The sequence below is a fragment of the Nansenia antarctica genome (assembly GCF_963989245.1).
Source record: "Nansenia antarctica genome assembly, chromosome: 6".
Taxonomy (NCBI): Eukaryota; Metazoa; Chordata; class Actinopteri; order Argentiniformes; family Microstomatidae; genus Nansenia; species Nansenia antarctica.
Window position 1 is genome coordinate 30,030,850 of NC_137676.1, and position 11,813 is coordinate 30,042,662.

General features: G+C 46.8%; 1 protein-coding gene across 1 annotated transcript in view; it reads left to right on the top strand.

Moving 5' to 3' along the window:
- tbc1d25 (TBC1 domain family, member 25) overlaps nucleotides 1–10,782 on the top strand; it is a gene marked incomplete at its 3' end in the record, with an annotated part of 13,894 nt that extends 3,112 nt beyond the window's left edge. Inside the window, exons 5-6 of the mRNA XM_080534341.1 lie at nucleotides 5,811–6,086; nucleotides 9,028–10,782. Coding sequence (XP_080390467.1) covers nucleotides 5,811–6,086; nucleotides 9,028–10,782 — 2,031 coding nt within the window. The remainder of the gene's footprint in view (nucleotides 1–5,810; nucleotides 6,087–9,027) is intronic.
- Nucleotides 10,783–11,813: the final 1,031 nt, after the last annotated feature.

Here is an 11,813-nt window from a genome sequence, read left to right on the forward strand (position 1 = left end):
CCTTTCTTTTCAACCAATTGGTCATCGTCCTTGTGCACTTGATCAACATCACTTTCTGTGTGCTCGCTCATCTTCGATTGTTCACTTTTGCACTTAAATAGATATATTCTTCTAATAGATATGATCTTCTAATAGATATATTATTCTAATAGATATGATCTTCTAATCAGGCACATACGGGGAGCGGCATATTGGGCGGCCGCTCCCGAGGGGGGGTATAGGAGTAGTTCCGGACAAGGATCCGTCGCGCAACAGCGCCCCCGGGGTGCCGGAATAACGGTGCTGGGCTCGAGGAGCCAGTCAGCTAGTCTGCCTGGCGGCCTCCTCTGGGACTGCCGGCCACGGGGTCGTGCGGCGGATCCCTCGCAATAGGCAGGGGATAATTGGATGCTAGGTTGGGTTCAATTGGCTACCAAATTGGGTGAAAAAAAGGGATAAAATCTGAAAAAAATAAAATAAAAAATAAATACAAAAAAGATATATTCTTCTAATAGATATATTCTTCTAATAGATATAATCTTCTAATACAGCGGTTCCCAACCTTTTAGGACTCACGGCCCACTTTCCAGATCTCTCCAGTATTCGCGGCCCACTCAGCAGCGCGCAAAGCGCACTGCGATCTTTTTCTGCGTGCACGCGCATGAAACGCGCACAAGCGCTCAAAACAACGACGTAATTTGACCAAAAACTAGAGGGAGCGTGGCAAAAAAAAAGTTAAACCATTAAAGCCGAGCGGCGATGTTTTATATAGCAGGTGATCAAATACCAAGATCGTAAATGTTGTATGTGTTCAATATTTACGACCAAACATCCTTATGTGTGTGGGCAACTCCCGACTCCCGACTAGGGTTGCCAGATGGGCTCTGTTTTTTTTTTGTGGAATTAGCGGTTTTAGACTGTGGTTAGGGTGGAAAATGTCGATCCCATCTGGCAACCCTGTTCGCGAGTCCGGGATGGAATGTAGCCAATTAAGAAGCGAGCTGACTTCTTCTTTTCGGATGGAAACAAGATAGCACACCACACACAATACGATCAAGGCTGTTCAATCCAAGATTTTTTATCTTTTTAAAATTAAAACGTTTTTGTAACAAAAAAACGTCAATAAAACGTTTTTTTTGCCCATGATTTGGCGGCCCACTTGCAGTACTCACTTGCAGGCCCATAGGTTGGGAACCGCTGTTCTAATAGATATAATCTTCTAATAGATATAATCATCTCATAGATATATTCTTCTAATAGATATAATCTTCTCATAGATATATTCTAATAGATATAATCTTCTAATAGATATATTCTCCTAATAGATATATTCTTCTAATAGATATGATCTTCTAATAGATATAATCTTCTCATAGATATATTCGTATAGCCTATTGTTCAATCTCGGTGCAGCTGCCTATGCACGAATGCATGCAAGGTCTACTAAAAAAAATCAACATATTAACATGCTTCTTTTTTTCCATGAGAACCTCAAGAGACGGTAGCCTATGTTTTTATTAAAAATAGATACAAACTACTATCACTCAATAGAAATGTGTAACAAAACCAATATGAATGCCAAATTAGAATTGATTAATATATAACGGTATCCATGCTATAGCAAAATCCACATTGTGGAGCAACATAATACCGGTAGTCAAGTTCATACCGGTATAACGCCTAGCACTAGCGTATGCCAGTTTGACAGTTATGATACCAGCACAAGCCTAACCTTGTCCCAGGTGAGAATTGCTGGTACCTGGAGCCTGTTGCTGCACAAGACCATAAGGCAATAGGCAACATAAGTCAACATAAAATAAAGTGACAATATTATAAGACAATTGACACAATTGCCAAATTGTGGGTGACAAATAAGATAGGATACAATTAGCAGTACAAATAGTCAAATAAATGAGTACAAGTAGAATGTCATGGATATTGCACTCTGGCAGTGGGTGTAAAAGGTAGTATTGAGTAAAGTGACTGTGTGCTTAAGGTTAGGTACTCTATATACATCGGGTGTGCTTGGGGATAATAGTCAATTGTTTACAGTTGGCTTGTTTATGAGCCTGATCGCCTGATGGGGAAGTAGCTGTTGGTTAGCTTCTGAGCTTTGGCCCTGAGGCTCTAGAGGAGGCTTCGTCTTTTGGACGACATCAGCTCGAACAGATTGTGGTTGGGGTGGCTGGGATCTTTAATGATTCCCCGGGCTTTGCTGACACACCGTGTGTTGTATCCTGGATGGAGGGAAGCTCACATCCACTGATGTGCTCGGCACTAGTGTCCTGTAACAATGGCCTACTTTCCGCTAGCTAACATAATGTTCACTAATGCCTTCAGCCAGGTCGACAGGGTAGAGCCAGAAAAGGCAGTAGTTTGACCATGTACCGGTATGTTGTGGATGCAGAATTACCAGTAAAAACCTAGGTGGAGATGGGTGGCTAAAGCTATTTTAGCATGATTAAATATTTACATTTTGGCAATCGAGACGTCTCCTGGTATAAGTAACATGGCTAACCTGACTATCGCTGAAAAACCTTCTAACCTGCACTGTTTTTCACACTGTCTTCATTTCTGGGATGATTGGGAAAGCGAGATAACGAACACTAGTCAGTTTTATTACGGCGAGGGCCGTTTGGCAGCCAAATATCAGCATTGTAATGCTGTGTTGCAGCGCAGCACGCCTGTGTGTGTGTCTTCAGTGAGGAAAGCAGCACCCCAGGTTCGAAGGGTTGCACTAGATGGAGATGGACTGAGACATCAGCCAATTAAATTCACCGGTGAGAGAGCTGGCTGGTGGGAGAGATTCTCTGTTTACATACCCAGGACGGGCCATGGGGTATCTTTACTTTGTATGCTGCCATATTCTGTGCTGTCCCTATATGTTTATTTGTGCTCTGGGTATGTAATAGAAGCATTAGACAAATTAATAGCATTATTATTATTATTAGAACTCAAAACTTATCCTTTAAAGAAATCAGTAATAGGTAACCAAAGGTGCATAATAAAAACTACAGCTTACTTCATCTGGAGAAAAAAAATCTTAACATGGAACACATTCTGTTCTATTTACACCCAGATCCATAATGACTGTTCTATACACCCAGATCACTAATGACTGTTCTATACACACATATAACTAATGACTGCTCTATACACACATATAACTAATGACTGTTCAGTGTTTCCTCCAGGATTTTTCATATTAGTGGCGGGGTGGTAATAATTCGCGTGCACGCGCATGAAACGCGCACTGGTGCTCAAAACAAAGACGTAATTTCACCAAAAACTAGAGGGTGGCCACATTTTAAAAAAGCAGCGCAGGTGATTTTATATAGAAGGTGATCAAATACCAAGATATATCCTACAGCAGCAGCAGAACATGCGGAACGCGCATACAGTACATAGGTTACCGTATAATATACATGTGACTGACAGATACACCCAGCACACACACACACACACACACACACACACACACACACACACACACACACACACACACACACACACACACAGAAAGATCATCAGCTCATCGAATATGAAGTACACGAGAGATAATCAGCTCATCGAATATGAAGTACACAAGAGTACACATGGAACCGGACTACATTACGAATGTTCATTTAAAATACTTGTATACTGAGCACTGGTATAAGAACATGAACCAGAGAACAGCAGTAAATGCAATAACCCACAGTCGTCGCTGATGATGTTGCATTTTCGATTAGGATACGGGATTAAAGGGACAGGCGAAGAGAGAGGGAGAGGAGATGGATTTCCTGAAATCCAAATGTCCCGCGAAATTTGAACCAATCACAAAACTGTTTTGCAAGTGTGTCGCTTCGCGCGTGTGGGGGCGATTAATTCTGTAACATTGTAACTTACTGCTCCCGAAATCGGAACGAAATGTAGGTCTGAAAGCGGCCTAAATGTAGCTTTAATCAAAAAAAATTATTTTTATAATGCCTCGCTGCCTTTCTCGTTGCGCGAGAATCAATGAATCAATTAGTGGCGGAGAAAATTCATTTGTGGCGGCCCGCCACGAATAAATGCATAGAGGAAACACTGCTGTTCTATACACCCAGATCACTAATGACTGTTCTATACACCCAGATCACTAATGACTGCTCTATACACCCAGATCACTAATGACTGTTCTATACACCCAGATCACTAATGACTGCTCTATACACCCAGATCACTAATGACTGTTCTATACACCCAGATCACTAATGACTGCTCTATACACCCAGATCACTAATGACTGTTCTATACACCCAGATCACTAATGACTGTTCTATACACACAAATCACAAATGACTGCTCTATACACCCAGATCACTAATGACTGCTCTATACACTAGGGATGCACGATATTATCGGCACCGATATTTATCGGCCCGATAATGGGAAATTAATGTTATTAAATATGTATCGGTTTTATAAAATTTTAGCCGATATAGAGCCGATAATATGAAGCCGGAAATATTTCAGCTTCCGGTTTCCGCGCTCATGATGCTGCGCCTGCGTACAACAGTGTATAGACGAGAGCGAAACATGAGAGCTTCCCCGGTGTGGACATTCTTCAGAGTTTCTGTGGCAGATAGTGCGTTTGCAATTTGCAACACATGTTCGACAAAAGTTCGGAGAGGAGGGCAGAGGTCTACGAGTTACAACACACGAATCTCATAAGTCACCTTAAGATTCACCATTGCAAGCACGCTGTATGGAAGGAATATCTAAGCCGCCGCTATTTTGCAGAGTAGCAGAAGGTAGCCTAGCCGCGAACAAAAAAAGCTGCTGTGCCTATTGAACACGCATTTTAAAACTGCAGGAAGTTTGCTCTGTATGATACAGTCGCCACACACATCCATAGTCTGATCGATACTAGCGTAAGCCAGATACGTTTTATCACAACCTACCTCATCCTCATGCACTAAAAGTAGCATAGCCCAGCCCTTTTCAGTTGCTTTATTATGCATACTAGTGTAGCCTACTATGTGTCTTTTCTCATTCTGTTTATCTGCAGACTAAGCAGCCATTTGGCACTAGTTTCTGTAAAAGTTCTATAAAACTTTTGGTTCTATAAAAGTCTTTATTTTTGTATTGACTGATGCACTTTATTTATTTATTTTTTGATATTTTATTTATGCATTTTCAATTTACAGGGATAGACAAGATGCACTTTATTTTTGACACTTTTTTGATCTAATTACTCTTAGGTGAGCCTTTTTTGTTTTCATAAAAGGAGGCCAGATCTTGGCTAAAAAAAGCATTGTGCACTGTCTATAACAGATTCTGTTTGTTAGAGGAAATAATAAATTAACATTTGAAGAGTCAGAAGTGTTCTCTTTGTTGTGTTAACAATAGTGATGTAAGTTACATTTGGTGAGATCACTATGGAATATTAAATCATCAATCTTTGCTCACTACATAGCCTTTCTTACCTTCAGGTGTGCATGAACTACAGGTTATCAACTGTGAAATTATATCTGTTCTCATATCGGTTATCATATCGGTTATCGGCCACGAGAAGCGGGTAAACATCGGTATCGGTTGGGAAAAAATGCATATCGTGCATCCCTACTATACACCCAGATCACTAATGACTGCTCTATACACCCAGATCACTAATGACTGCTCTATACACCCAGATCACTAATGACTGTTCTATACACCCAGATCACTAATGACTGTTCTATACACCCAGATCACTAATGACTGTTCTATACACCCAGATCACTAATGACTGTTCTATACACCCAGATCACTAATGATAATCTTTGTCCTGCTGTTCCCTTTGTCCCACGTGTCTGGACGGTGGTCAGGTGGTGTGGCGGTACCTGCTGAACGTCTACCCTGACGGGCTGACGGGCCAGGAGAGGATGGACTACATGAAGAGGAAGACCAGGGAGTACGACCGGCTGAAGGGGGAGTGGGCCGTCAGGGCCAGCCCAGAGGACCTGGAGTTCATCAGAGGCAACGTGCTGAAGGACGTGCTGAGGACCGACCGGGCCCACCCTTACTACGCCGGCTCAGAGGACAGCCCCCACCTGACCGCCCTCACGGACCTGCTCACCACGTTTGCCATTACACATCCACAGGTATGCAGATCTATTTTCTCTGTCCTCTTTAACAATCTATACTAAGTGGCCTGGGGTGGTCCAGTGGTCTAGCACCGCGGTCTACAGTGCGCACATTATGCCCATGTCGGCATGTGTTCGAATCCAGCCCCATGCCCTGCTGACATGCCCTCTCTCCCTTCTCCTCCTTACTTTCCTGTCTACCTTCACTATCTCTATCCAACAAAATGAAAAATAAGCCCCACTCCGAAAAAGAAAAAGAAAACAATCCATACTATTTATCATTGAAGTAGCCATTAGCTACAATGTTGTTATTATTATAGGTCCATTCGGTTGTTGCACTGCAATAACTGATAATGCAGCCTAACAGTTTGTCTTCATCAGGCCTGTTAGTCTGGAAATATCAAGCAAATTATTCATGATTTACACACAATCTGGGATTAAAACATGAATCCTGGTTCTCTAGGGCAGTGTTTCTCAACCCTCTCCTTGGGGCGCCTAATCAAGTACAAACCATAATTGCTTTGTACTTGATCAGTTGAATCAGGTGAGCTGGTGGTGGAACAGATCAAATATGTGGAGCGGCTGGGGCGCCCCGAGGAGAGGGTTGAGAAACACTGCTCTAGGGTATATGGTAGAACCGATGATGACATGAGCCACATGAATCATGAGCAGCTGAGAGGAAATGGAGAAAAACTGGCCTTTCTGATGACCTTAACCTCTATCACTCTCTCCTTGCCAACTACGCCTCCTCGGCATCAGCTGCTAAAACATCCTACTATCATTCAAAAATACATACTTCTGCCTCTAATCCTAGAAAACTGTTCTCCACTTTCTCTTCACTCCTTAATCCACCTCCTCCCCCTCCTCCTTCCTCCCTGTCCGCCGATGACTTTGTCACCTACTTTGAAAAAAAGGTGGACGACATCAGCAGCACCTTTCTCCCCCCACCGCTCCCTCCTCCCACTAACAATGCTAACACTGTTCCCACTAACATTGCTAACACCCCTTCCAAACTCCCCCCTCGACACTCGATCTCTGGATTGTCATCTTTTTCCCCCCTCTCCCCCGATGAGATTCTCACACTTATCACATCAAAGCGGGCAACCACATGCCCTCTTGACCCCATCCCCTCCCCCCTTCTCCAATCCATTTCCGCCGACATCCTTCCTTACCTTACCACCCTAATCAACTCCTCCCTATCCACTGGATCTGTCCCAGCGGCCTTCAAAATAGCCAGAGTCAAGCCTCTCCTCAAGAAACCTACCCTTGACCCATCATCTGTCCACAATTACAGACCGGTATCCCTTCTCTCCTTCCCTTCCAAAACCCTTGAACGCGCGGCATCTAAACAACTGATTGACTATCTCCGGAAGATGGATCACTTAGACCCCCACCAATCCGGCTTCAAGGCTGGGCATTCCACTGAGACTGCGCTCCTTGCTGTCACGGAAGCCCTCCACTCTGCCCAAGCTTCCTCCCTCTCCTCTGTTCTCATTCTCCTTGACCTGTCTGCTGCCTTCGACACAGTCAATCACCAGATCCTTCTCTCCATCCTCTCAGACCTGGGCATCTCTGGCACCGCACACTCCTGGTTTTCTTCCTACCTGGCGGGCCGCTCCTACCAGGTGACCTGGAGAGAATCGCTATCTTCTCCACGAACCCTCTCCACTGGAGTTCCCCAGGGTTCCGTCCTAGGGCCCCTACTCTTCTCCCTCTACACCAAGTCTCTTGGCTCGGTAATCTCTTCACATGGGCTCTCCTACCACAGCTACGCAGACGACACTCAACTCTTCCTGTCCTTCCCCCCGTGGCAACCCGTATCTCAGCATGTCTCGCTGACATTTCAACTTGGATGGCTGACCACCATCTCAAGCTCAATCTTAACAAGACTGAGCTCCTCTTCATCCCCGGGAAAGCCTGCCCTCTCCAAGACTTCTCCATCACAGTGGAGAACTCTACTGTAACCCCCTCCCTGACAGCCAAGAACCTTGGAGTGATCCTGGATAACCGACTATCCTGTGCGGAGAACATTGCAGCAACGGCTCGCTCCTGCAGATTCCTCCTCTACAACATCAGAAGGATACGACCATTCCTTACCAGAGAGGCAGCGCAACTCTTGATCCAGGCACTGGTCATCTCCCGCCTGGATTACTGCAATGCACTCCTGGCGGGGCTCCCCGCTTCAGCCATTAGACCTCTGCAGCTCATCCAGAATGCTGCTGCCCGGCTGGTATTCAACCTCCCCAAATACTCGCATGTCACCCCTCTCCTTCGCACCCTGCACTGGCTCCCGATAGCAGCTCGCATCAGATTCAAGACCCTGGTGCTTGCATACCAGGCAGCTAAAGGGACAGCCCCTGCCTACCTGAAGGAAATGGTAACCCTCCAAACCCCTGCCCGCTCACTCCGCTCCTCCACCTCGGCTGGCCGACTGGCCCCTCCTCCTCTACACAGCAGTCGGGCTGCCCGATCACGTCTCTTCACAACACTGGCTCCCCGCTGGTGGAATGAGCTCCCCACGGATGTCAGAACGGCAGAGTCACTACCCATCTTCCGTCGTAGACTGAAGACCCATCTCTTCAGGTTACATCTTAACTGCTCCTCCTGAGACATCTTCCGACCCTCACCTCTACGTCTCCTAAAGACACCCGCTTTCCCCTCTACTGTGTCCCTAGAACTTCTATTGCCCCCCTTGTACTGTTTCTCAGTTTCTCCAGTAAAAAATTTTTTTTTAGTAGAAGGCGATAATAGGGAAAAGGTTTTTCCTTCTATCAGTGGCCCCCGGCCCGAGCTAGAGTACTCTTCCTACAACGAATGGTGGACTGCTGATTCACATGCTTAGTATTCAAATGTATTGATTGTAAGTCGCTTTGGAATAAGGCGTCTGCTAAATGCCAAAAATGTAAATGTAAATGAATCAAGTTCTGGAAAATAATCGAGCTCCCCTTTGTTTTCGTAGGTATCGTACTGCCAAGGCATGAGTGACATCGCTTCTCCCATCCTGGCGGTCATGGACAACGAGGCTCACGCGTTCATCTGCTTCTGCGGCATCATGAAACGCCTGGAGGGCAACTTCCGACCCGACGGGCAACTCATGTCCGTCAAGTTCCAGCACCTCAAGCTGCTCCTGCAGTACTCAGACCCTGAGTTCTATTCGTACCTGGTGTCTCGCGGAGCCGACGACCTGTTCTTCTGTTACCGCTGGCTGCTCCTGGAACTGAAGCGGGAGTTTGCCTTCGACGACGCCCTCAGGATGTTGGAGGTCACCTGGAGTTCCCTGCCCCCGGACCCGCCAGAAACGGAGGTAGAACTTTTCGGACCGCCCCTAGAGACGGACGGTGAGACTTTCGTCACAGAGAAGGGAGCCGCCGCCTTCGCAGGGGACGACGAGGGGGGGGAAGGTGGGGAGCAAAACGAGAGGCGACAGAGACGGCACATGTTGAGGCCCTCGAGAGAAGAGGCGGACGGAGGGAGAAAGACCGGCATGGAGGCGGGGGAGAGGGAGGACGGAGGATACGGAAACGAGGATGAGGGGGACTATGATATGCCTTATGTAAGAAAGGAGAAGGATATGGTGCCTGTCCCTCCCTTCGAGAAACAGACCAGTTTCGGAGAGTTTAAATACTACAGCGCCCGGAACGAGGACAGCTTTGATATGGATGATAGGGAGCCAGCAGGGAGTCCTCTCCGACTGCAGGTCTCACGCCACCATGTACCAGCTCCATTGACCCAGCGGGCCACAGAGGACATGGAAGACGACCCCGGGGAGAGAGTGCCCCTGATAAGGGACGACGAAGACGACAAATCCACCTCTCCAGACACCGAGGGAAGGAGTTCTCCTAACGGACAAACGGCGTCCCCGTCGGCCTCCCTGTCTCCTCCCTGCGCGCCCGATTGGAAAACGGGTTCCTCCCTGTCTCCGGGGTCCTCTCCTTCTCCGTCTCGTTGGCGAGGGGCTTCGCCGGATTTAACGTCGCCGAAGTACACTTCCCCCGTTCTAGCCAACGGCAACGGGGCAGAATCACCCGAGAAGCCGCCCGTCAGAGGCTTTGCCTCGGTGCCACACGGGACCGGAGGATCCGCCGACTCGCCCGCCACTCCCACCGGCGGGAAGTCTTTGGTTTCCTCTCCGTCGCTCTCCTATCCTCAAAACCGATCGTTGCTCTCCTCCCCCGTTTTGTCCTTCGGGAGAGCCAGAGAGGCGTTCTCCAACAACCTCTCCTCTCCTTGCAGCAAAGCCTCGGGCACCCCGGCTAGCACCCCGAATCTGATGAAACCAGAGAACGCCACCACCGTCAAATCGTGCTCCTTGCCTCCGCCTCAAGAGTTCGGCAAAGGGAACCCCTTCATGTTGTTCCTGTGCCTGTCCATCCTGCTGGAGCACAGAGACCACATCGTTAAGAACAGCTTGGACTACAACGAGCTGGCCATGCACTTTGATCGCCTTGTTCGCCGCCACAACCTCGGGAGGGTGCTGCAGCGCGCCAAGGCCTTGTTTGCAGACTACCTGCAGAGTGAGGTGTGGGACTCGGAAGAAGGGGACGAGGTCAGCTCAGACTCCCCCACCACAGCCAGCGCTGCTCTCCACTCCCCCTCCGTCAGGCCTATCTTTACCCCTTTGCTGTCCCCACAGCCCTCCTCCCCAAACTCCACCTATAACCTTGCTGCCACCATACCTTCCCCTACGTCTCCCGTTTCCCTCTCTCCTTCCTGACTTATTTCGTTGTGTTCCCGTTCCCCAACACACAACACACTTAATGACTTATTTATTGCCTATTCTAGATGTTCTGTCCCTCTGTTGTAGCTCATCTCATGTTAAACCTACTCAAATTAGACTGGAACATGACCTGTGTTTCTTTCTCCTATGTTATGTCTCCCTAGTAACCATCCTCTCACCTTGCATCCTTGCAATTTAGATTAGAAGGCCTCCTCATGATTCTTCTTATGTATTCTTCCATCCAGTTCTGACCATTTCACCAAATCTCATCATCCCCTTTTCTTTTTCAGTTGCAAGGATTTCCTTTTAACTCGTTCAGTGCTGAGGTTGTATACAGTCACCCAAATTGGCAACATTCTAGAGTGCCACGGGTGACTTTATTCACCACAAATGCATGAATTCTGATGCTTCATTTTGTAGCCCAATCAAAGTATTGTTGCTAGGTAAATTCCACATAAAACACTTTTGTGTTCCGGAATTCTTTGGCAATCAATGGAGTTTTAAACACTCTAAACACTCGTACTGTATATAGAATGAGGGTCCAGGGCTGGATGACCCCATGTTGGATGACCCCATGTTGGATGAGCCTTCAATGTGTCTTGATCAAAGAACTGTCGTTCACACAGCTATAAAACCAACACTGCCACTTGGCTAACGAGTGTGGGCTCAGGGCAGCCGGCTGGTTGGCTGCAGAGCGCAGGTTTAGCCAATCAGCTATCTGGTTTTCAGAGTGGAATGAGCTGGCCAGTGAGAGTATGAGTATGAACATACCCCATGGCATGAAGATGATAATGGGTCATGTGGTTGTCTTAAAGATGCCCCCTTCATAAGAATGCCTCAGATAGGCTTTTAGTTGACCGCCCGTCTCAACATGATTAAATGAATGCGGTGATTAAAAGGACATGGTTTTGTACATTTATATTGATTAGCTAATCATTCAGTAATGATATTGTCTTGATCATCTTAACATGACACTTATTCTCTCAGCAGAACTTTCTACATCATTTGGTGTTCGCCAAGTCACTGTC